Raw genomic sequence first — 25,986 nt, forward strand, 5'->3', positions numbered from 1 at the left:
GGTAGAGAAACCACAAGTGAAGTTGAGCCTGGGAAGAAAGGAACCAAAAGAAGGCATTTTTAGGATTTTATTTCATTTCATTTCTCATTATCTCCTTCTGATTTGACTGGCAAAAAATTAAACTTGTTTAGCCAAGTTGAGACTCCTTTGACTGTAACAGTAATTGTTGATTAATCTATCCCTGCCCTCATCTCAACCCTGAAGCCTTTTGTTATATTTTGCCTCCCCTGTCCAGTGGGTACCTGGTGTCCATCTAGGGTCAATTCACCACAGACTATTTGTATTTTAGTGTAAATAAAACTGAACTCTGAACTGTTTTGCAGCAATGTTAACCTCTCCCTTCTGTGGATAAACCAAAATGCCAGATCAAGTGTGGAGTGGAAGGTTCTTTACAAGGGAAATGATTTGGGTTCCTGCTGGACCCATGAGATAGAACGGCCACTTCACTCTCATTTTGCCACAGGTTTGTGATACCAAACAGGTGGAAAACAGACTGATTAAGCTCTGTGACTTTTGTGCTTGCTCTGTAATGGGATCACCCTGGAGTGTGCTTGGGCATCTGCTACACCCCCAGAGCAGCCTCAGCCCTCACTGGGGCTGCTGTGCCCTGAGCACCAGTGCAGAGGGGCACATGGGGACCCTCTGACCCTAATTCATGTGCTGACCTCCACACCGAGTTTCCAGCTAACAGCTACATGACAAGACTCTGGAAAATGGCATTTTCCTTGGTGCAGAAAGGACCCTGTGGACTGCAGGAGTGCTTCATGTTCCTCTGCACCACTCCTTAGGCAGCAGATGGGACCAGTCACACATTGTCAGACCTCCATCAAAGACTCCTCCCCATCCTTCACCCAGCTGTCAGGAACACCCCCAAGTCCTGCCCAGACTCCAGCACTTTCCAGTGCTCTGCCCTTTGCCATCTGCAACCCCCACCCACTCCTGCCAGGGGCACACAGCAAAGCCTCCAAGCAGGTCTGGACTACCCACAGCGCTGTTTCTGAGAGATCCTAGAGGCAGGAGGCACAGCCTACCTGTAATTATTATTAGAAGGAACTTGTAATTATCTTTTCTGGGTTGAGAAACAATAAAAGAAAAGAAAATGAAAATTATAAAGGAAGTGCTCATATTGCACTACCAACACCTACACAAATGATTCTCAAAGCTGCTCTCACCTTTTGTTATTCCCTTGTTTCATTATTTTTCTTTGTCCTTCATTTTCAGCCCTCCTGTATAAGACATTTTGCTCTCTTGCTTCATAATTTTGTTCTTTAATTTATTTGTCCCTATTTCCTTTCGTTCTTCCTTTGATCTTTATCCTTTTAACTTTTGGTTTTTTCAAAAGCTTTTTTGTAAACTCTGCCAGTTTCAATGTGCTGTCTTTGATGCATTTTTGAATTTGCTGCTCCTTTGCTCTTCATGCAACTTTTATTTTTCTTGCTGGTTTATTTGTTATCTTTGGGACAGAAGCAATCAGATGTCAGGAACCTTATTGCATCCCTGCACACTGTAACTACTAAATTTAATTTTCACTTTTTTGTCCCTAGAACTTGACTTGTCCACCTGAACTACATTTGTAGTCTGGAATTCTAAAGTGGGCCCTTTGGATAACAAGCAAAACACATCTGTGGCCTTACATGGAGGTCTCCAATATCATTGATTTGAGTCTTGCAGAACTTAGTCCAGCAAAGTGGTGATCATTAGTGAGTTGGGAAGGAAGTCTCCTCACATTTATGGTGTTATTCACTATGAGCTGAGCAGGACCTCTGCTCCTGGTGATGGAATTATGTGCAAGGGATTCACCAGCCTCTCACTTCAATCTGTTCAGACCTTGAATATTAAATTTCTGTTGATTTCAGTGAGCTAGCAAGGAGGACAAGCAGGTTTTGCTGGCTCACCTCAAGCTGAGGGAATCAGATCCAACTGAGCAAGGCCCTTTCAGTCACACCAAGGCAAAAAGCTTTGAGCCATGGCACTACCCCCTCAGGGATCTCAAGCATGAACCCTTTCTCAGAGCCACACCAGGGCTGAATGGAATAACACCTATGCAAAATGCACAAAGTCCCACCCCTGTGCCCTGGCTAGCCTGCCAGAGAAGGGCACTACCTATACTTGAAAAGAGCAAGAGAGCTGCAGATGTTTGCACCACAAAATATGAGCATAGCAGAGCTTTGCAGCCACTGTCACTACAAAGCCCTTGGAATGATCAGCTCCAGTACCATCAGCAGGTATGGCTCCTGAAGGAGGATTCACAAAAATGAGTCAACAAATCAGCATTTGTATGTATGGCAGTCATGTCTGAAGGGTTCAGATGAGATCTGGGCTATCCTAGCCCTGCTCTAGCTGACTGTGCTAGGGTGTCTTGTAAAATATTTCAGAAAACAGCCACTGCATTGGCTTTTACCTCTTCTGCTTGTTTTCCTATGAGAAAGAACAGAAATCAGAGCAGACAGCCATGTACAGAGCACTAATCCAAAAGATAATGGGAAGAAACTTTGCAAGGAGAGAATTCAATTCACTTTATAACGAGCAAATGTTCATTTCTCACAGTGACATGCAGAATGAGCAATGCTGGGTTCCTGCAGGCTCAGCTCTTTGTATAAAGGTTGTGATATTTTGTCAGCAAGGAAAACAAAGGTGCTGAGATGGGCTGGTCAAAAATTGACTGAGCCTTGTTACTCACTGCAATCACTATCTTGTCACTATGTCTCTGTCTCAAAGTTTCAGTTAAAACTAGTGAATCGCCACACTGAAAAAGACTTCTTACCTTGGAAAAAAAAGGAAATTACAATCACTGACAACAACAACAAAGACTTCCTATCTGGCTTTGTCAAAGGTCACTCAGCAGTTAAGTCCATTTACACTGTGATTTCTATCAGCTGTGAAGAACACAGAACAAAGGGAACACCAATATTCACTCCTCTGGCTTCAAAAAATTTCCATGGAAACCTTTTTTATCCCCCCTTTCTTTTTAAGTTACCTCAATCTTCAAAGAGCCCAACAAGGACAAAGCCTGCACTGGAAGCCACTTTCACTTTGCATGTCTGACATTCGTGTTTCCAGCCCACCTGAGAGTCATAACCTTGACACATTTCTTGGCAACTGCCTGGAGTTTTATCTTCCAGCAGTGAAGGTAAGTGAGCAACTCCTTCTGCCACTGCATTACAGGTGCTGTGTATGGATATTATCCCCACCCTCCTTCCAGCCTGGATTTCACCTGAGGACACAGCTTGCTTGCTGTAGGCTCTGTACAAACCCAGAAGACAGAAGACACCCTGTCCCAAAGCACCCCTCTCTGAAGAGACAGAGCAGATAAATCAAATCTTATTACTCCGACTTATATGTGGAAAACCATGTTGGTCTCTCAACTAAATGACAAACCCAAAGGCAATTAGGTCTGATTTACAAGGGAGTCTATGGCAATTATGCCTCCAGCTCAGGCACCTAAATTGTCTCAATTGTCTCTGGTTTTGGACCCACGCCTTGGAGAAGCCCAAGGCCTGACAAGAAAAAAGGGATACAGAAAAACAAACTTGCCCCCAGCACCCTGCCACATTCCCAAACTCATAGATCATCCCTCCCCCATAACAGCACAACAAGGGCTACACACCTCCAACCTTCAACAGTAAATGCAAAATAGCCACAACTAATTGCTAAAATTTACTATTGCAACATATCAAAAAGAACAATCCAGAAAGTGAGACAGTATTAAAAAAAGCCCTTAGGAAAACAAAACCAGATTAGCACTAGAAGAGCAGAAATCACTGACAGCAAAACAGTTCCAAGAAAACCCATCCTGCTGATGGCAAGGGAGGGAGAAAGACCCTCAAGAAACACCACCTCCCTTGGCAAAATAACAGCAGACTCCCCACAGCTCCATCGAGGCTGAGCCAGCCCTGGCCCTACCCTAATTTGGGCTAGAATGGGTTAATTCTGAGCTCAGGGCTGTGCAGCAGGAGCTGCACACCTGGCACTGGAGCAGCTGCCTCAGCAGGGCTGCAGCAGCAGGGGAATGCCCTGGCACAAGGGGGCAAGGAACAATTCATCAGAAAGGATGCTCCCAGCAAGCCAAGAAAAAAGGACATTGCCAGGTTTAAGGGGCTTCATGACTCAAGGATTCACCCCAAAGCACAGGGTGTCTGATCTTCCTATAAAGGATATTTTTAGGGTTCTGAATTTCTCATGGGGTTAAAGTTAGGAGTATGAATTATTCTCCAAAGAAGCAAGACCTAAAACACAACCATTTCCCTCCTGTAGTGGCTTTTATTAATAGATCTCAAAATGCTCCAGGGTATCCTTCCCATCAGAGAAGGAGGCAGAACTGAAGCAACTTCTCAGAATCACATTGGCAAGGAGCATCCAAGTTGGGGAGAATCCTGGTGTCTCCCAGAGTAATTCACAGCCTATTAGGATACACTGCCTGGTTGTAAGACTTTCCCATGAGGGTTTCTATTAGTGTTTTAATTTCTATTTCAGGCTGTCACATGCTTAAAATGTCTTGTGGTTTGCTCTCAATTTCTCAGGTGGCTTTTTTTAAAATGATCTGATTGAAAAATTAGCCATCCAAGAGGAATAAAGCTCAAGTTGAGGTGTCAAAGCATCCATCCAAAACAAAATTAGACAAAAAAAAAAGAATTCCCAGAAGAGATTCTTCAATATACAATTAAGCTGTTCATATTTCTGTATGCACTCAAATGGGTCCGTGTGTGAGTGCACACTGCACTAGGCAGAAGCTTTCTGTGTGCATGGGTAGCTTGTTTTAGCAGCAGCATGCATTTTTTCCTGGCATAAATCAGGTAGCTTCCTCAATTTCACTGAAACTGCAAAATTATTTTATGTGTAGTTTAGCAAGCCATGTTTTCTATGCTTTACAACTCAGAAAGTCCACAAGGAACACAGGCTATTTGATCACAATTAATTTTAGAGGAATTAGTTGCTGTAAGAAGATGAAATTATGATAACTCAAGCACTGCATGCTCTTATGTCATGCACATCAAGATAATTTGTTTTGACTTGGTCTTAGGGATAATTTTTAGATAAGAACACAACCTCCTAATAACTAATTTTCTTTATACCATCCTACCACTCAGGAAGGTAATTTCTCAGCCTCTCTATAATGCAGCTATGTGCAGGATCACTACTCCACTTGAATGCCTGCAGCAAATGTGATCCCTCCACAGGCCCAACCCCATCACTCCAGCAACAACAAGAATTTTGTTCTTGCATGGCCAGGAAGCTCTTTGTTCCAAACAGTGGAAGAATTAAGCATTGTGGCCCAGATCCTCAGCTGATATAATTAGATGGCATTTCATTGAAACCAGGGCCAGCTGATACCAGCTGAGGAGCCAGCCCTTGATCTGCAGCAGCAACAGCTGAGAAGTAACAAACAGGCAGGGAAAAAACAACCTCCTGTTCCACTGCCTTGATAGAATAACCAGCTCAGTGCTTCCAGCAGGTTGATCAAGAAATCCCTGGGGGTTTAGATCACCCAGAATATTGTATCCCAAATTAAAGAATGGGAATACTCAAAAGGAAAAGGCTGGAGCTGGAAGCTTTGGCTTTCTGAAATCAGTTGAGGCTGGTGATGCATTTCCACACAGAGCCCCCCTTTGCCCTGAGGATCTGACAGGACCAGTCCCTCCTTTCAGCTCTGTTGAGCTCCAGCTTGCAGCTCAGTGCCCCTTCAGGCACCCTTAGCAAAGCCACCTTGGGAAGGAGCAGGTGACCACACTGCCTCTATGGTTTGGGAGTGGAGATTTGCTCAAGATTCATTCCAAAAAATACCAAATACCTAACAAAACCCTGGGCCAGAAGGCAGCCAAAAGAACATTAGTATGCATTATTGAAAAAACACCAGCACACCACTTGAAATGTGTGCTGCTGATTCTTCATACACAGAAAAAGCTGACAGTGAAATCAAGCTTATGGAACCACCTCCTGTTCAGTACCAAGTGTATTCCTCAGCAATAAAAGTGATTTTGGCAGTGTGGGAGGTTAATATGCAGTACCCACCAGAATGCCAGTGTAATCTGTGTTTATAAGGCAAAGCACCAATAAATTAGGTCAGCACATCAATCTTCAGAGGGAGGAAGGAGAGGGAGAGCAGGAAGAGCACCCTGGGCAGCAAGGCCACAGGGGCCAGGCAGGGCTTGTGATGCCCTCAGGACTTCCAGCATTACAGACAGAGGCTCTCAGGAAGGAAAATCCATTTTGCCATTAGAAGTAACAATAAAAATATTACACTGATTCAGAATGTGCAGTCAGGCCTGACTTACAGCTTGCCCTGCTGCATTCAGGCTTTACATCAGAAGGCTGTAAACCGTTATAGCAGAAAATAATAGCTGGGTATGTTTGCTCACCCCAAACCATGTTTCATTTATTCACCTGAACACACTGCCACCAACACTGACCATTGTCACTGCTCAGCGAGGCAGGCAGGCAAAAATGGGGAAAATAAACATCTACCCAGATTTCAGCAGCAGATAAGGTATTAATTCATGCACAGAACAATGAAGAAATGCCAGGACATACGACAGTAACCCCTCATGAATTCTTGATTGTATTATCAAATAAAAGCAATGGTAGAACATGCAAAGAAGTGCTGAATGCCAGTTTGTAATACCAAATTAGGAGCCTGTTAGATCCAAAGCAATCCTGGCTTGTGATTGTAGCAATTCAATGTGAAATTCCCAATAACATTCAAGTACTTCAATAAAAGAGAGGAAAGATTTTAATTCAATGACCAAAAATAAGAGTTGATGTGAATGACTTGATTTCATTTATATTATTGAAATGAGCTGTATGCAATGACTTATTGATGTCATAATATTCCATTAGGAACTTATTATTTTCTTGTTTACATAATGCCAGCAATTACAGGGGTAATGCTGGTCCAACACACAGCACAGCAGAAATAGAAAGCTCTTTGCCATGTACTGGAATTCCATATGAAGGTGTAGAGTTTAGTGAAGGAGAAATATTTAAATATTCCTTATTAAGACCAAGTTAACTTGGAAAACTAAATGATAAACAACTATCTTCTAACAGCTGTCCAAATCAGGCATGATTACAAAGACCCTGTGGCTCTATGCACACAAGTTTGGTACTTAAAAGTCTGTTTGAACAATAATCAGCAGTTACCAAAAATTTTGGGGGTTTTATCAAGTCTTGAAGGCAAATATTTGAAGCCAGAGGAGGTAACTTGCATGCACTTGCACTGGAAGGGAAGGGGCCAGGGCCTCACAGTACATGGGCAGGGATGTAGGGACACAAATCCCCATTTCTTCCCTTGCAGCAGAAAAAGGGAGCACTTCCCTAGCAGGGGTGGATCACTGAACCCCCAGATCCCAGCACAAGAGCAAACTCCTGCACCAAGCCCACACTTGCCCAGGGCCAGCAATGAGGTTGTCCTGGGAGGCTGCACCAGCCTTGGAATACGTCAGACCTGGTCCCTGAGCCTGCCTGTCACCTGGCACCCAATTTCCAGGCTATCCTGACCTGCAGCCCACTCCTGACTTCTCCCAGTGGTTTCACACAGCAACAATCTGTGGTTTCCTGACCACAGCCACCTCAGCCCTCCCAGCCCAGCAGGTCCTTCCATTCCCATCTCCCTGGCCAGAACCCCAGGCTCTCTGCCAGCCCCGTGGAATGCAAATGTGAGGTTGGCAGTAATTCTGTGTCCCCAAAGAGATGATTTACAGAGGTGAGAGGGCACAGTGACTCCAGGACAGGAGCAGGGCTGTGCTCTTGCACATGGGAAAGGGCTGTGAAAAACAGGTGGGCTGGCATCCTCCCTGTGTGATGGGACACAGGGGGAACCCACAGGGGTTTGGGAAGGGCCAGCTGAGCTCTGGCTTCATTCCCTGGGCTTCACCAATCAGCACAGCTGGGAGGCACAGAGGGGCTGGAACACACTGCTGGTGCTGATCCTTACCAGCCTTCAGGACAGGGGAAGAAAGGCTCAGAGAACAAGGAACTATGCATTTCCCATCATCCAAAGCAAAGCTGCAGGCTCACTCTCTGCCAGAGTTCACCAGCTGGCCAGAGCACCTCATTTCACAGATGACCAATCAGTGGCTGAAGGCGTTTGTAGATACTGAAGTTGAGAAACAAATGCAGAGACACAAGACAGCTCTTTTACTCTTTTATTCACATCTCTGGGGCACTTTGGTCCAGGCAAAACTTGCACACAAAGGCCAGTTACAGAAGAGAAGACAGTACATCTACCAATCTCACATCCTGAGATAAAACCCAAGTGTTGAAAAGGCTCAAGGAATAAACAGCTTGTGGAAGACTGGGAGATTCAGTTTACAGGCAAACACAATTGAGATGAAACCATACTTAACTCAATAGCCAATATGCACTAAAGGTCACACTGATGAAAACAAAAACATGTTGTTTAGAGGAATTAGTTACTTTTTCACAGTGTTGTCATTTTCACCTCTTGAAAGTCATGTAATCAACTACATCTAGTTGCTTGCATTGTATTTCAAAGCCAGTCTCCTTTTCATTACATAGCTCTTACACAAGGAGTTACAACGTTTGACACAATGTTCTTTTACTGTGAAGTAAATTCAAACAATTTTAACTTAAAAAACTCATTTAAGTAATTTGCAACTTTCTCCTCAGACCTGTTTAGTTTCACCCTCATCTAACACCACAGGCCTTAATTTTAGTAGGTCCAACACTAAGAAAATGTAGCCAAAATTTGCAACTTACAAATTCTACTGTGCCTTGTTAAAGGAGATAATGTGTTATTTTATGTCTCCTCACTTGAAGTGCTGCAAACAGCTCCCCCAGAACTCCTTAAAAAACCACAGTAGAGTGTAACTTAAGTGATACACAGGGAACCACTTACCCTGCACTCACCCCTCGCTGCCTTCTGCTGCCCTCCTCCATCAGCCAAGTAGTCAATGTCCAGACAGCCTTTGTCAAGCTGATCTTGGTGAAAAAAAAGTGAGAAAAGACAGAAAGCCTTGCTTCTGGCTCTGTAGCAAAATGTTTTTCTGTGACTGAGTGCACCTGTACTTGAAGGATCCAGCTGTACCTCTGAACCCTGGGACCACAAGGTCTCTCTAGGACAGCAACTTTTGTCTCTACACAAAGGTGCAGAGCAGTCCATAGGATCATGGTCCTGTTAGGTTTTGTTTTTTGGGGTTTTTTTGGGTTTTTTTTGGTTCATCAATCTGTTTTTCCTGCTGGAAAGTCAGTGATTTCCCTTGTGCAAAACAGGGTGACACTGTAACACTGCACTGCTCCAGAGGAGTGCAAAACACGGGGCTCTGCAGAAGTGCCAGTAAGGGAACAGTGCTGGATGGAGGAAAGACTTTTTGAGGAAAGCAAATACTTCGATGTGGTTTAATGCAGGGGAAAACGGACTGCCACATTCAGCATTGAGATGATTCTGTGGAAAGGTGGTGGTGGGTCGGGGTAAGCACTTCATCTTTCTCAATCCTCCTACAGCCCAACTCAGCAGCTGTTGGAGCACTGCTATGGACCACAGAATCCAGGGCAACGCTGGCCAAAGACAGAAATCTGAGTTCCTGCCTGATTCTGCCACTTCTGGACATCCCTGCCTGATCACCTGAAGAGCCAGGAACAGCTCGTTCCTTCCTCCAGAGTGCCCTCGCTGTCGGACCGCTGCCAGCAGCACCTCCGGGCTGCGCTGGCCCCACGGCCACCCCTCCATCAGCCCGCTGGGCCGCCGGGCACGGAAGCAGCCGGAGGGAGGGCAGCTCTCTGCCGGGTTATCGGGTTATCACCCCCGCGGGATCTCGGCTTGGACAGAGAGGGGCAGCGGAGCCCGGGCTGCCCTTGCCGGGCGGGGCCCGAGCGCAGCGGGCAATGCGCCACTGGCGGTGCCAGCCCGGGCACACACACACACAGACAGACACACAGACAGACACACACCCCGCGCTGCTGCCGCTTCGCTCTGCTGTTCCTGCCGATTCCTCTCTCCTCTACCGCTTCTCTTCTTTTCCCCTTTATATTTTTATTTTTTTTTTCCCTCCAAACCTTTGTGGAACAGACGCCCTCTCCTTGCCCCAGTTGGAGCTGCAGTAGAATGAAAAGGGGGGGTGGGAGGGAGGGAGGGAGGAGAGGAGGGAAAAAAACCCTCTTTTGGTTGAGGTTTTCCTGTTACTATCACTGTAGCGTTTATTTAGCCAATCTCCTAACTATGACGTGAGGAAGGCAGGAATCATGGCTCGCTCATAATATTTAACACACCCACTGAAAGCTGGAGCTGCAGAGCTACTAGTCCAACCAGTCTCCAGAATTCAGTGTGGCTGAAAGAGGTTTTCACTCTGCACCTGCCAAAGATCTCTCCCCCTTTTCCTTCTCTCCCCCCTTCTCTCTTCCATTCTCTCTCTCTTTAAAAGAAAGATCTGTAAGACCCAGCAGAGATCAAAGACCTCTTCGCTAAAAAGAACCTCTACTGATTTATATTAGTTTCTTTCCTCTAATCCTTCCTTCTCCCCCCTCTTTTTTTTTTTTTTCTCCTGTGCCATATTTAACCTTTATGTTGCAGTTGTGCCATCAGACAGTTTTGCAGCCAAAAAAAAACAACCCAAGCCAAAGCACAAGCCCAGCTCGGATACAGCGGCCACCCAGACTCGATCTCAGTTGAACTTACTAATCTCTCCCAAGCACTGGACGCGATGGATGAAGAAACTGGAACCGCTCTAAGAAAATGATTTTCCAGCCAATGTTCTTAAAGAGTCTGAGAGAAGAGAGGGAGCGAGAGAGAGCGGGGAGCGCTTCTGCTGCATCACTGCTCAAATCCAAGGGAAAGGAGTCAGCGTTTCCAGCACAGCCAAATATTATGGATGATTTTTTTTCTTCTGTCGCCTTTCTGCACAGGTTTTTTTAATATTTTTCTTTTCCCCCTCCTCCTCCCCATTTTTGTTTAATTTTATTTAATCAGCGCCTGTGTCTGATGCCGGTTTCTCTCCGAGAGCCAGTTTTCCCTGTTTGTTGTGATCCCTGTAATAAAAAGAGGGAGAAATCGTGAACAGATGGCTTTCTATATTACCATGCCGCTGGCATTGTTTTCCTGTTGATTTTAAAGGCTCGGTCCGGAGCTCCTTTTTTTTTTTTTTAATTTTTTTTTCCCCTTTTATATTTTTTTTTCCCTCCCCCTCCCAAGTTCTTGATGATACTGAGACATGAGGACCTATCGGGTTTAGCCTGCTTATTTCCCGGCGCCTATGGAGGTAACTTTATTGACTTGATCGCTCGCTTCCCGACCCGAGAGGAGCACGCCGGAGCCCCGGGGGGGCTCTGTCCGCCGCCTCCCCTCCCTCCCCCTGCCCCGGTAATTCATCAGCCGCCCCGGCCATGAAAATGCTCCTGGTCCGCAAGTTCCGGGTGCTGATCCTGATGGTTTTCCTCGTCGCCTGCACCATGCACATCATGATCGACCTGCTGCCGCGCCTGGAGCGCCGCGGCCCCGAGGGCCGCCCGGGCTGCTCCTGCCCGCCGCCCGCGGCCGCGCCGCCCCGCGCCGCCGCTCCGCGCTGGCCCAGCAAGCACACGCTGCGGATCCTGCAGGACTTCAGCGCCGAGCCGGCCTCCAACCTCTCGTCGCAGTCGCGGGAGGCGGCGGCGGAGCGGGCGGCGGGCGGCGGCGCGGGCGGCGCGGGCGGCGGGGGCGCGGCGGCGGCGGCGGCGGGGAGGGCGCGGCGCTTGATCGGCCCCGGGGCGCCGCGCCCGCCGCCCCCCGCCGGCAACGCCGCCCCGCTGGCCGCGCTCTTCGAGCACCCGCTGTACCGCGCCGCCCTGCCCCCGCTGGCCGACGGCGACCTCCTCTTCAATGTCAACAGCGACATCAGGTTCAACCCGCGGGCGGCCGAGCAGCCCGAGTGGTGAGTGGGAGCGGGACGGGCGGGGTGGGGACGTGGCGCGTCCCCCTTCCGTGGGAATGCGGGCTTTAGGGTGTCGTGGTTCTAGGGTGGAAGCGGGCAGAGGGGTTTCGGGGTCACCGGGAAAAAGAGCAACCGTTCGCATGCTCGCCCGGTCGTGTTCCTTCGGAAAAATAAATGCCCTGAAATACAGAATAAACATGGAGCGTTTCGGGGTCACCGGGAAAAAGAGCAACCGTTCGCAGGCTCGCCCGGTCGTGCTCATTCGGAAAATAAATGCCCTGAAATACAGAATAAACACGGGAGCACGGGAAGGCTGGAGCGCTGAGGCCATGGGGTCAGTCTGCCCCATCTGCAGCTGCAGCCGAGGAAGATGCTGCCAGAAGAACGGTGTGAGGAAGAGGGTGAGCTCACAGCGAGCCTTCCTCTCCAGCACCTTCCCAATTTCCCACCCAGAGGTGTAGGGGCTGAGCAGTGAGGTCAGACAGTAATACTTAAACTTTTCTCCAAAGCAGGCTCTAGTGCAACAAAGGCATTCATCCTGGCAGGTATTTCCGCTTTCAGGATCTGATCTGTGCTACATTTTTCATCCTCAATTAATTCCCAGTGCCCTGCACCTCCGCTGCTCTCCAGCCTTCAAAGCAGTCAGTTGCCTCTGTGAATCGTATGCCCTGCTGGCTCCTAAGAAATGCTGAGAAATTCAATGACTGAAAAATCAAAAGGGTTGTCTAATACAACAGCACCCTCTTCCAAACACACTGACATTGTAATGTTTAAACAGCTGCATTGTACCGTGCAAAAGCTCTGTCAAGCTGCAGAGCAGCCAGCATGATCTAAACCTTTAGAAAGAGAGGATAAATAATTCTGATTTCCGCCCTATGAGCATGTGAATTGTCCAGGCCCGTTCCATCTAATAATCCTAACTGACTGTGAAGGGAAATAACCTGGAAAGTTTTGGGTTCTCTGAAAGAAAAAGAAAAAAAAAAAAAAAGTCACAAATGCCTGAACATCTGGAGATGACTGTAAACACAGAGAACTCTGGATCAAAATATGGGTTAGTCTGTTCAGTAGGCGAAGAGTGAAATCAACATGATATCCACAATGCAGCTGCCTGTTGTACATATTTTCCTTAGTGGCTGCAGCCAAGATTCACAGACCTAAAGTGAATTTCAGAAGGTAGAGATCATTTTAGTTAATTCTTTGCTGTAGTAGGTTCCTACTGCTCGGGAAGGGGCAAGACCAGTCAATTCTTCTTTAGCAGCCAGTTCAGAGTGATGTAGTTTCTCTCATTCTCCCTCTTTAAGAAGGAGGAGGAGTGGGTGCATTGGGCACCACAACTCAGGTTCTGCTGAAATCTTGCTTTTCTGCCCCATGTCCCTGTAAAAAAAGGTTCAGGATGACGCTAATATTTGAGTCAGACCTGTAAAAGCTGTGTGCAGCATAATGCAACCTAAACACAAGGTAAAACTTGAGCTCTGTGTTTCTGCTACAGAAGGGCCTCTGCCAATGCTCAGTGATGCTTCTCTGAGTTTTGCTCCTGACTTTCATGGGTGTTAAGTCAGGCAGGATGAGGGGAAGTGGGAATCCATCTCCCCACTGGCCCCAGGTGAGAAAAGGCTCCTGGTGCAGGGAGGAACCCGGGATCTCTCTCCCTTCTGCGGTGCTTTGCCTTTCCAAGTTGTCACATTTTGAAACCCTGTTTCTTGATGAGTGCTACAAACTGTAACATTATTTCTTTCTCCTCAACTTTGGTTTGTTTTTTTTTTTGGTTTTTTTTTGGTGGTAGGCAAAATGAAGACCATCATGAAGAATTTTTGCCAACTGGAGAGACCTCCATAGACTCCTACCCAAACTGGTTAAAATTCCACATTGGCATTAATCGGTACGAGCTGTATTCCAGACATAATCCTGCAATTGAGGCTTTACTACAAGACCTTGTCTCCCAAAAGATAACCAGTGTTGGTATGTTTGGATATATGTTATTTTTTTATCATTATTTGCTCTTTGTTCAGGATGTCACTGCTGTTTGAGTATTAATATTTTGCATGGCTTCTCTCCAGCATCCCTGCAACTTTGCTTTCTGACTTCCCTGCTCATTTTCCCTGCTAAACATAAAGCGATGATTCCAGCTCTGTATTACTGTATTACCTGAATAATTGCCAAGTCTGCCAGCAAGACAAACCCCATTGGTGTCAGAGATCCTTTAGTCACGACCAGGCTGAAAGTGCCCTCTTCAGTTATTTAAAATAAATACGCTGACAAAAAAAAAAAAAAAAAAAAAAAAAAAAAAAAAAAAAAAAAAAAAAAAAAAAAAAAAAGGGGGGAGGATGGCTGAAAGCAGACAGCATCTTGCACAAGCTAGATTTGCATTGCTGGCTGATTATTATTTAAAAGGCTGTGCCTGGCAGCCCTGCAAGGGAGGAGAGGCTGCCCTGCAGCCCCGCTGCGGTGGCACCGCGGGCTCTGCGGCTGCAGGAGCTGCAGCTTCCCCAGGCATGGCAGGGAGCCCCAGGCAGGGCAGCCTCCTGCTGAGCAGGGCTCAGATCTGTTTGCTCTGCCTCTAAATCCTCAACAGGGATGTGCCCATGTCAGCCTGTGGCTCTGGTTAAACAAGGTGACACCGTTCGGGGCTTTTCTGCAGGGTTGTTTAATGGCAACGTGTGTCTTCTTGAATTTGGCTGGGTAGCTGCACAGGGAAAGAAATGTCACAACCTCAGATGAAAGCCCTGGGATACTAAACAAGTGCACACCCCGTGGTTTCCAGAGGCAGGGAGTTGCAGCACAGGCAGTGGTTTCCATCCACCAGGCAGAAAATGGAGTTACTTGTGCTGACCACAAAGTTGCAAAGTCCCTTTCAGAGGGATGAAATAGCAGGAGCTCTGTGAAAGTGCTGATGGTGTGTTGGCACCGTGGGATGAGGTCAGCAGGTCTTTAACCCTGCAAGGCAAAAATTCCCCTGGCTTCAGCAGGAAATGGTCTGGGCAAGAATAGCTCAAGCAGCCCTAAGGTTTACAGTTTCCATTGTGTGAATCACAGCAGCTGCTGAGCAGGAATAAAGGAGATCCTTGGTCATCAGGAGTGGGCTGATTTAGCTGGTTGGGATGGAGTAGGTGTAAAATGCTGGATGCCACAGGAGACCTTCAGCCCAGTGAATCTTGGCTGTGCTCAGTGCACGGCTCTGCTGGAGCAGCACTTTGAATAAAGCAGTTTGTGGTACCCAGGTGCCATCCCACATGTGGCATTCAAGGGTCCGGTGGACTTGTAGCTCAGGAAAGAGGACAAGCACGGGCTTGTTTATTAACCTGTGATGGGTTTTCTGTCCCCAAAAGCCTGGATCAGATTCATTAAGGGGGTTATGTTTGCCCATTAAAGCATGTGTTTTCCCTCCCCAGCTCAGAGGTGACACTGCAGGTAGCAGCAGGCTGTCCATGCTCCTCTGGCCTGCACTGGAGGGTGATGAGGGCACTGTATGGACACAGCCTGAGTGATTTTCTCCAGGACAGCCCTCCCTTTTCCTGACCTCGCCACTCAATACCCACCAGTTTTTGGAATATTCATGGCACATGCAAATGGGGATTGAGCCAGCCCTTGGTAACAAGTGTGTGAACATTGCTCCTTGGGCACATCCACCGGGGAGGGACAGATGCAGTCTGTGCCCATCCCTGTCCCCACAGAGAACAGTGCCCAGGCTGTCCCCAGAGGGGCAGAGGTGAAGCCCAGCAGTCTCATCCCTTGAGGTCTGCACAAAGAGCAGTGGCTGCAGCAGTTTGTACCACATAGCTGCTGAGTATTGATCTTTGCTCACCTCCCCAGCAGTCCAGAGCTCAGCTGCAGTGTCTGTGCAGGAGGAGAGGTCTGCAGCAAACCCAGCAGTGCTTGAGCCATGGAGTCTGTCCATCCTGCAGAGCAGGGGGTGGCTGAGGTGCATTAGGGACATAGAAGCTGGTGGGAAAAAAAGAGAGGAACAAGCAAAAATAGTAGTTCAGTGTTCACTCTTCACTTGATCTTCTGGGCTTGGCGTTCACTTGTGTTTCTGGGCACGTGGCTTCACCTCTCCCTGCTTCAGCTGGCCTAGCAGCAAAGAATTATTATCATAAAAAATGGGAGTGAGATCCTGACCCTGGTGACGTCAGTGGAAGTTTTTGCCATTGACTTCCCTGGGGCCATGATTTCACCTAATGTGTCATACAGATGTATCATGGGGTTTCCATTAATTCTGATTTTGATGGAGCTTTCTGATCAATGGGGGGAAAGGGCCATGGGAGCACAGAGGAAGATTTATGGTTGCTATTAGCAAGTCCCTTTGGGATTGTCTCTGTTAATGTTTGAACAAGGCTCTTAAGAGCATGGTAGGGCCTCTTATGCCTCTAACAAAAACACAGAGCCATGGTTTCTAGCAATGAATCAGGATAATTTCCATAAATTAAACCACGAGGTGTGTTTGGTATTGTTGTTGGCCGCTATGGGAACTGACAGGGAATGATTCCTACACATAAATCCCAGTCTAAAATCAAGTATATGGAAATGGAAGGGGACTTTTGCCAATATAGAGATGCCAGGATCTGAGTTTTGGTGTTAGCATACACTGCCTGACCCTGTGGGGATCCAGGAGCTTTGTCAGCTTGCAAAGAAAGAAAGAGCGTATTGCTAATACACATTTTAAAATTATTTTTTGCACAATGCAACTTCTCTTATGTTGCAAATTCTTTGGATGTTTAAAAATACATGTTTTAAAGCAATTCCTGCCAGTTTTCAGCTTTACTGCAGAGCAGCAGAGGGATTCAAAAACATGTAAGCTGATTAATAAAGAGTAATATATTTGACCAAAGGACATTTATAGGGCTGTTACATTCTTTGCATATTCCTGCTTATCTTCTAATTAGCCTTGGGGTTTTTTTCCTTATGGTCAATTTTTGCTGGTTTGTTTTATTTCTTTTCAAGGCAGCTGGAAAGATGTCAAGTTAGGAGTATAAAATAAATTGAAACCTTGATAATGCCTGGTCTTCAGGCTCCTTTTAGCAAGCAGGACAATTAAATATACAGGGTTACATGCATTAGGTGAAATGGGATATGGCTTTATCCAGTTTCTTCCCAGTGTTCAGATTTACTCTGGCTCTAATAGAATTAGATGATTTGCCTGATACCTGCAGTAATTAGATCCAAGCTGCAGCAAAGCAGCATTCTTGGCCACGCTGTGATTTCTCTGCTCACCCTGCATTATTTCTGGGTGAGAGTGGGGAGCAGACTGATCCCCCACATCTGCCAGGACCACTCACATCACTCTGCCATGTGCAGTGGTATTTTGAAATGAAAACGGTGACAGAAGCAATTCCCAGAAGCAGGGAGCACCAAGGTGACATTTTCTTGATGTTAAAGTTTAAATGGAACAAATCCCTGGATGGGAGGGAGCATCCCATCCCATCCAGCTCCCACAGTGACACCTAGAGCTGGCCTGGGAAAGGACAGGGTTACCCGGGCCTGGGCTGGGCATCTTTCTGTGCCCTGCATCTATACATACACATATTTCCTATTCATTTTGTTCAGCATAAAGGGATAGCTCTTAATTTGATTTAATTCACCGAAAATTTCCTCTTGCCATAAATAGGAGCCTACAGAGAATTGTTTTTCCACTGAGCACTGAAGCCTGGCTTTCAGAAGCACATGCACAGGCAATTGCACATTTCCTTTGCCTTTCATAGCTGCTTATTGCGTGCATAAATAACCATAGTTAGCTATTTTCTTGCATATTTACAAGATGTCTGTGCATAATTGTGGCAGCACTATCAGCAGCTTAGCACCAGCTCTGGCATGGGCCATTGGAGGGACACTGTGGGCTTGGTCTGGCTGTCCAGAGGAGATTCCCTGGGAGCAGAATAGGCTTTGTAATTCCTCTGAGGAGCTGGGGCTTATCTTTTGATTCTTTAATTCTGTGGTTGTAAAGAGAGCTGACTACCTGTCTGAGGTAATTTGTGAATCTGTGATGCCTTCAGTTTGTGCAGGCAGTAATTAGAAAGCAAGTGTGTGAGATTACTCACACTGGGAATAAAAGCTGCAATTACCTGAGGTGGACTCTGCTTCAAGGCAGGGAAAGAAAAGAGAAAAGGGAATGATAAGACTCTAAATATTGAACATAAATTCTGGCTCAAAAGAAAATCGTGAACATCTCATCCAAGGGAAAGGAAGAAGTGCTTTTGAGAACTTGTGAAAAACAATGAAATGTAGCATCTTTAATTTACTGAGTAAGGAAACAATGAATCTGCCAAAGTCAACAGATTGATTTAATGTACAATTCCTGATGAAAGGAGGAGACTTAAAATGTGCAGCAAAGCCTCAGAATAATTTCACAGATCTCTTCCCCTGCAGAAATCTTTCACTTTCTTGACTAAAAGTCCAAAAAGTCCTTTCAAAACAAGTTGGCAGAATTGGCCGAGCAAGGACAAACTAAGAGATGATGAGGGCCTGAATTTATTTATAAATATGTTCTTTACAGCTTGTACAGGGCCATGTCTCCAGCCTGGGGCAGAGCATTACTTGTTAAAGCCAATCAACATGTTTATGTTAGATTTAAGCTTGATCTATAAATAGGAATCCAAAATGGATCTGAGCATCCTCTGTTTCAGATGTGAACTGCATCCCAGGCTGTGACTGTATCTCACTTCTCAGGCATTAGCTCTGCATAATTAAATACATTTTAAAATGTTTGTTGGACGCTGACCAAAAGAATCAGGAAAAGTTCAGAGATCCTGTTGGGACTCTCTCTCTCTCCATCAGAAAACCATATGGTTTGGACAGGCTGATAGCATCAGGGCTGTCATGGAGCAAAGCAGAGGAGCTGGAAAGCCAGAGCAGTTGGAATCCCAAATCCCTTTGGGACAAATCCCACTGCTGCAGAGAACTGATCCTGCAGCATTGTCAGTGCCCGGCAGTAGCCAGGAACCCTGTAGCATACAGCTTGAGAAGATGAGAGATGATAGCTGAGACTCCTTTTGTATTGGATGGGGTCTCAGGGAGGGAACCCAGGACTTGTGCTGGTGAGGTGACAAGGGGGGGAAGTCACACATGGCAGGTGGCCATGGCAGCAGGCTCAGGGATGGAAATGGAGTGGGGATTTTTGCAGGCTTGATCCAAAGTCTGTCAGAGAAAACAGAAGGAATCCCCCCAGTTTCACTAATCTTTGGACAAGACTCTAATCCCAAACACTCAAGCAAAAAGATATCTCAGGGAATTTTTTCCAAAGCCTCCTGAAGTCAGGAAGATTTCTGATCACACCCTAGAGCCCTTACACTGGGTTAATAGGAAAGGTTAATGCTGCTTTCCATTTCCTTCTACTTTGGAGGGAAAAGAGAGGCTTTGAATTGCCTGAAGATGAAAAGTAATGATGGCATTGGGATTTGTTTTTAGCAGTGTGCCAGTACATCCAGGAGCTGTGTGAGACTTGATTTGAAGTACCTGCTGTGAGCTAGCAGGTTTATAAACCCTTTACAGAGCTGTTTGTGACCTATGGTGTTACAGTATATTAAAATACTTCAAAAAAATAAAAGGTGAATTTAGAGTGTGACTAGTGGTTCCTTTGGAGTCAGCACGGCCTTGTGTTGCAAGGCTTTTGTAAAAATCCCTGGAGCTGCTGATCACAGGTGTGACAGATGGCAGTGGTGCAGCACCCTGCACTCCTTGGAGAATGGGATGTGCTGCTCCTGGGTGCTGCACATTCTTCAGGAATGGGCCTGTGGGCAGCAGATAAAGGCACCAGGATGACTGGGACAAACCTCTGGAAGATGACAGGCCACAGAGGCCAGAGGGACCTGTTTAACTGAGGTTGGGCAGGAAAGGGAGGAGCACGGCTCCGAAAAGCAGAGGAGAGCCAGTGTGCAGATGTGATGCTAAGTTAGGATAGGACAGGGGAAGTGATCTGACCCAGAGTGGATCATCTCCAGTGACATCTGCTCTTCTCTGGCATTGCCACCCCCAAAATTTGGGCACCCTGGGCTGCTCCAAGGCTGGAGTTTGCAGGTACAGCAAGGTACAGCAAGGTTTGCAGGTACAGCAAGGTCTTGTCGAGCTCAAAGGAACGGTCCAGGCTTAGGTGTTCCCCTCTCTGCAGGGATTACAATGTCAAAATCCAGCCTGGATGTGGAGGCGGGCCTTGCCTCAGCCCCACCCTCAGCACAAATGTGGCTCTGGAAGAGCACACAAGGTGGGAAGAGCTGCAGTGAGTCTGGGGCAATGGGGGAAGCCAAGGTGGAACTCTGGCAATGGGGGAAGCCAAGGTGGAACTCTGGCAATGGGGGGAAGCCAAGGGGCAGCTCTGGCAATGGGGGGAAGCCAAGGTGCAGCTCTGACATTGGGGGAAGCCAAGGGGCAGCTCTGGCATTGGGGGAAGCCAAGGTGGAACTCTGGCAATGGGGGAAGCCAAGGTGCAGCTCTGGCAATGGGGGAAGCCAAGGTGCAGCTCTGGCAATGGGGGAAGCCAAGGGGCAGCTCTGGCATTGGGGGAAGCCAAGGGGCAGCTTTGGCAATGGGGGAAGCCAAGGTGCAACTCTGGCATTGGGGAAGCCAAGGTGCAGCTCTGGCATTGGGGGAAGCCAAGGTGCAGCTCTGGCATTGGGGGAAGCCAAGGTGCAGCTCTGGCAATGGGGGAAGCCAAGGGGCAGCTTTGGCAATGGGGGAAGCCAAGGGGCAGCTCTGGCATTGGGGGAAGCCAAGGGGCAGCTCTGGCAATGGAGGAAGCCAAGGTGCAGCTCTGGCATTGGGGGAAGCCAAGGTGCAGCTCTGGCAATGGAGGAAGCCAAGGTGCAGCTCTGGCAATGGAGGAAGCCAAGGTGCAGCTCTGGCATTGGGGGAAGCCAAGGTGCAACTCTGGCAATGGGGGAAGCCAAGGTGCAACTCTGGCATTGGGGAAGCCAAGGTGCAGCTCTGGCAATGGAGGAAGCCAAGGGGCAGCTCTGGCATTGGGGGAAGCCAAGGTGGAACCCTGGCAATGGGGGAAGCCAAGGTGCAGCTCTGGCATTGGGGGAAGCCAAGGTGGAACCCTGGCAATGGGGGAAGCCAAGGGGCAGCTCTGGCAATGGGGGAAGCCAAGGGGCAGCTCTGGCAATGGGTCATTTTCCAGCTCCATGTGTGTTCCACCCTGTCCTGCCCTAAAGCACCATGGGACACAATCCCCACCAGTGTCCCCCTCTGGTTTCAGAGTTCCAAAGCATCAGTGGAGGAGCCAGCAAAACTTGTGTTGAGGTGAGGCTACTGGTGCAAGCAATTAAGGCAATACAATAAGAAGGATCTAAAAAGATGAGGGAGATGCTTTTGTCTTACTTCAGCTCAGTTCCTTCTGACAGGAAACCAGGCTTTTGTGTCTCATGGAAGAATTATTCTGAATTGTTAATCTTCTTCATGCATTTCCCTGCTTGGTGATGACATCTTCACTGTTGAGTTTGGCTGCTAACAAAATCATTATCTGTTGAGTGGCTTTAATTAGCTGAGAAACCAGTCCTTTCAGTATCTGAAGCTCTGTGCCTAGAGAAGGGTGTGCTGGAACTCCATTTTTTCCCTTCTTTGCATTGCTGTGATGGCAGGGGGGTTAGATTAGTGGATTTTAAGGTCCTTTCCAACCCAGACCATTCTGTGATTCCATGTTTCTAGCTCCAGCTGCCCACACTGACCAGGGTTGCTTCCAGACTGCACAGATGGTTCCAGGGCACCACAGGCAGGGTTTGGGCTGGAAAGTTTCTGCTTCTCATTGTCCTCAGGCTCTGAGCTGGGCATGAAAAAGCCTTGTGCTCCTCCTGCCCTCAGGTGCAGCTCAACTGACCTGTCCTGCACAGAGGGGGGAGTTTAATCCAGGAAATCCCTCTGCCTCTGCTTTACCTGGTCAGTGCAAATTGCTCAATGCCCTTTAATTTCTAATTATTTATTGGTTCCTTTGGGATAAAGTGGAAAGGCAAGAGAAGGCTGGGATCAGCAAAATAGCAGGAGAGGAGGGATTTTATTCTAGGAGAAGTGTAATTACACTGACCAGATTTGCATAGCATTTTGTTGCAAAAATAGAGGTTACAAGTGCTGAAAGAGAGCTGATGACCTATCAGTGATAAGGCACAGAGATGAGTAATTAAAAAGACGTGCAGCTGATGGCTTTGGTTAGAGAAAAAACATGTACAAGCTGTATAGGTGGAACAAGGGCAACCCTCAGCCAGAATTTACAGAGCAAGATAACTTGACATTTATGTAGTTCTCCAGTTGACGTGGCTTTTGTCAGAACTGCAAAGAAAGGGATTGATTATCTGATGATTCCTAGACAGCATCTTTAGAAGACTGACTCATCCACACAGCCCTGCTGGCCTTCCCAGCACAGAGATGCATTTAGGAGCCAGGCTATAGGTCATTTCATTCATTAGGAAGCTTGTGATTGAGGCAGCAGAAAAGCAGTTGTTTTCTGAAGTATATGTTTATCATTTTTAAGCAGCCTTATCATCAAGTAAAATGCATTTTTATGAATTCTTATATATATTATTTAAAAAATCCTAATTTTAAAAACCCTATAATCCAGCTGTTACTGTGACATTGTCCAAGTGTTTCAGAATGGTATGAATGAGTATCAAATTCCCATTAGCTCCCAGCTGGGAGATGAGCAAAGTCACTGTCCTTGTCACCTTCCTGTGCCCTCCCAGCCAGGCCAGGCTGCTCTGCACAGCTCTGCTCTCATGTATGAAACACCTTGGGATCCCTGGAAGGTGATGGCTGGGCTTGGCTACATTTCCATTGTGCACAGAGGAGGGGAATTTACATATCTCTGCTGCTCAGGAACACTTATTAAAATCACAGCAGAGATCAGAGATTGCTACAGTATCTGCTCATAGTTTTAATTAAGGAGCTGTCTGCTATGCACTGGGCTGTACATCCCAGCTGCAGCTGTCTCTGAGAGAACCCCATCTCCTTTCCCAGTGTGACTCCCTTGTTAAAAGGGACTCCAAAAGCAAGAGATGGAGAAAACAAGACTCCAATTTTCTGCTCCTATGGGTACTGTTCACCTGGGATGCTTATGGAGCCCATGATGGCCAGAAAAAGGCAAAAAATGGTCAGGAAATACAATCCATGTTTAGCCCTGGTCAGCACTCAAAGCTCTTGCCTGTACTCTGCTGAATAATCTGCTGCCCATCTGGGATGGCCCTGATCACTCTGATGCCACAGGGCTGAACTGATACAGAGAAAAGCAGATATGATTTGATTTCCAGGAAAATGAGTGTCAGTAGATCCACATGTCTCATTTTAAAGCTCTTTTGTGTTTTCTCCCACAGCAATGAAATCAGGAGGCACCCAGCTGAAGCTGATCATGACATTCCAGAACTATGGACAAGCATTGTTTAAACCAATGAAGTAAGTTTAAAAAGTCTGTGATTTAAAATGTGGAATTGTGGTGGAGCAGCCATTTTCTCAGCTCTAAATTTTGCTGTAGGATCTCCCAAGGTTAATGTGTCAGGTTCCTGAGCCTTGCTGCTGAGCCTGGAGCTTCAGGGTCTGTTGATCCCTAGTCCTGCTAGGCTGGTCTTGGGAAGAGATGCTGAGGAGGCTTCAGAGACATTACAGTCTTCTCAGGAATGTTCTTCACTCTGATCTCTGTGAAATCTCCTGTCATAAATACAGGATGTTCTCAGCATTTCTATCTTATGTAAACTTATTCCACAGGTCTGAGCTTTGTCTAGTGTCAGTGCTCCTCTGGAGCATGGCCAGACAAGAGAGATGATTCAGAACAGCTTTGGGAAGAGCTGAAGAGTATTTGTCTGATAAATTAGAATTTAATCAGTTGATTTATTGTTTTTTGCATTAAAGAGTTGTATTAGTCATTTCACTGAGTCTATGCTGAGTCTGTGAAAATGAGTTTATCCAAGAGTGATACTGCAAGGTAATGACTCTGGAGAGAAAGGGAAGGACTAGGATTATGCAGCCTTGATTTGTGCCTGCCTGGATCCCATTGAGATGAGAGAAGTTATTCAGATACAAAACAGACTCCTGAATCCTGACCTGTATGTTTGTGTTGTAAGAAGGAAAATGACTCTGTGCTTGCTGTAGAGGGTTCAGCAAAGACACCCCGGGCTGCAAAGTGTTTAATGGAGCTATTCAGGATCTGTGTCAAGGATACCACTGGAATCATAAATTCATTTCCTTTTTCTGTTCCCACTGTAGGGAAGTTCAGTTAATTTCCTCTAAGATGATCCATAGAGGACTAAAGTAGCTGAGAATGGGAGGTTTAGAATATGTGTTAGAACTGTAGTGGGGAGCACAGCTCAGGGGGGAGCTGCTGGTTAAAGACTGAGAAATTCCCTGTTCCACAACAGATTTTGCTGTAGATTGACTTCAGACAAGTACAGAATTGACTTGATTTTATTTGACTGCCAGAAGGGTCAAAAAATTGGTCTGACCTTCCTTTGACCCAAGTTTGAGCAGGAGCCCTCCCTATGTGCCTCTATCCTGGGAATCACAAGAAAATCCTGTGAACTTCCAGAGAGTACAAGGCATTTCTGCACAGGCCAAATGCCTCTGTGTCATTTCCCAAATGGCACACAAATCTCTCCATGTTTCTAGGGGATTGCTGGCTGCCTGGGTGAGGCTGGAGGCAGCACAGATGATACTGGCAGCTCAGAGGGAAGGTGGTAGCAGAGAGCATCTGCTCCAGCACCTGCCCTTCCTCTCCCTGTGCTCTCCCTGAGGGTTTAGATCACCAGGGCATGAGCCCATCCCCTTTATCTGCAGGTTTGATGCATACAGGCACAATTCCTAATCATTTCTTGTCCCACAAGAGCTGGGGGATTCAGGCTGCCTTTGAGTATTTGGCAGAGTCGTGGCTGCTCTGTTGGATTTTCACATAGTGTGTGACATCCTCCTTCTACATCTCCTCAGATGCAGATAATCTCAGCCTTTGTCATTGCTATGACATTGTGATCCTGGGAGTGCTAATGAGGTCAAATCAAAATACTGCACAATGCACAGCCCCAGCAAGGTGATGGATGACAACAGAGGTGTAGCCAGGTCCCTGTGTAGAAGCAGTTACTACCACCCACTAGAACAATAACAGAAAATGATCATGTCTTAACCATTCCCTTGGCTTGATTTGAGGGGCAGCAACCCCCTCTTTTCTCACTGCTCTTTGCACTGCATAAACCCCTGGAAGGAGCATTCAGCAGCTGCTTTTCCAGGCAGCACACCTTCCAGGAGCAGCGCTGCTGCAATTGTGCTGAGTGTGGCTGAACACATTAGTGATTTGGAATGAGGGTGTTTGCAAGCATTTGTCTTCACTCTGATAACAGGGAACAGGGAGCCAGATGCTCAGCTAGCATAAATCTTCCTAGCTCCTTTGGCATCTGGTCCCACTGGCCTCTTTCTCCACCTTATGGACTGTGGTTGATGAAGTTCTTGGAAAGGTTTGCAGCATCATTTCTTTATACAGAAATAAGCAGCCTAGAATGAAATAAAGAAAATATAAAAACTAAAAAACAGGCTTTAAATCTATGAGACTTATGCTTGTAGGATCTTCTTAAGGCCCTGGACAGTTTCCATGATGTTTTTTGTGCTTCCCCTTTTCTATAGGGTATCCTTTTTGTCCAGCCTCACAAAGCTGGATGTTCCTTCCCAGGACAGGAGGCTGTAGGTAGCTCAGAGACATTTCTGCTCATCAGGGCTGGCAGACAATTATTTTCTAAGTAGTTTATTTGAGAGCCATAAAATGTCATCCTGATGGCTACTTCTGAGATGAGCTCATTGAAGGAAGCTCTTGGTGGGTACTCAGGTTGTCTCCACCTGGTGCATCACACATTTCACTTGTTTCTGTGTTATCAGCTCTGTGGCTTTTCAAAGCAGCAGAAATCACATTTTTTTCCTCATGACTTGATAAGCCTCTTCAGACAAGCAGCCTCCTTCCTGAACTCCAGGTAACACAACTATTAGATAGGGCTGAGTGTAGGATTTCAAGCCTGATCCCAAGGAATGTTGATAATCCAAAGTTTCCCATCCTGTCTGAGATCTCAAATACTGAAAGCTGCATGCTGTGAAGGTACATGGAAGGTATTCTGTAGACATGAGGCCATTCCCAGGCTCTGCTTGGATTTGATCTGCTGGAATTGCCTGGAAAGCTGTTTTTGCC

General features: G+C 46.8%; 1 protein-coding gene across 1 annotated transcript in view; it reads left to right on the forward strand.

Moving 5' to 3' along the window:
* The first annotated feature begins 10,191 nt into the window (after positions 1 to 10,191).
* FAM20C (FAM20C golgi associated secretory pathway kinase) overlaps positions 10,192 to 25,986 on the forward strand; it is a 58,445-nt gene continuing 42,650 nt past the window's right edge. Inside the window, exons 1-3 of the mRNA XM_066560516.1 lie at positions 10,192 to 11,861; positions 13,645 to 13,820; positions 23,147 to 23,225. Coding sequence (XP_066416613.1) covers positions 11,335 to 11,861; positions 13,645 to 13,820; positions 23,147 to 23,225 — 782 coding nt within the window. The 5' untranslated portion in view covers positions 10,192 to 11,334. The remainder of the gene's footprint in view (positions 11,862 to 13,644; positions 13,821 to 23,146; positions 23,226 to 25,986) is intronic.

Source organism: Molothrus aeneus, chromosome 16 (genome assembly GCF_037042795.1).
Source record: "Molothrus aeneus isolate 106 chromosome 16, BPBGC_Maene_1.0, whole genome shotgun sequence".
Classification (NCBI taxonomy): Eukaryota; Metazoa; Chordata; class Aves; order Passeriformes; family Icteridae; genus Molothrus; species Molothrus aeneus.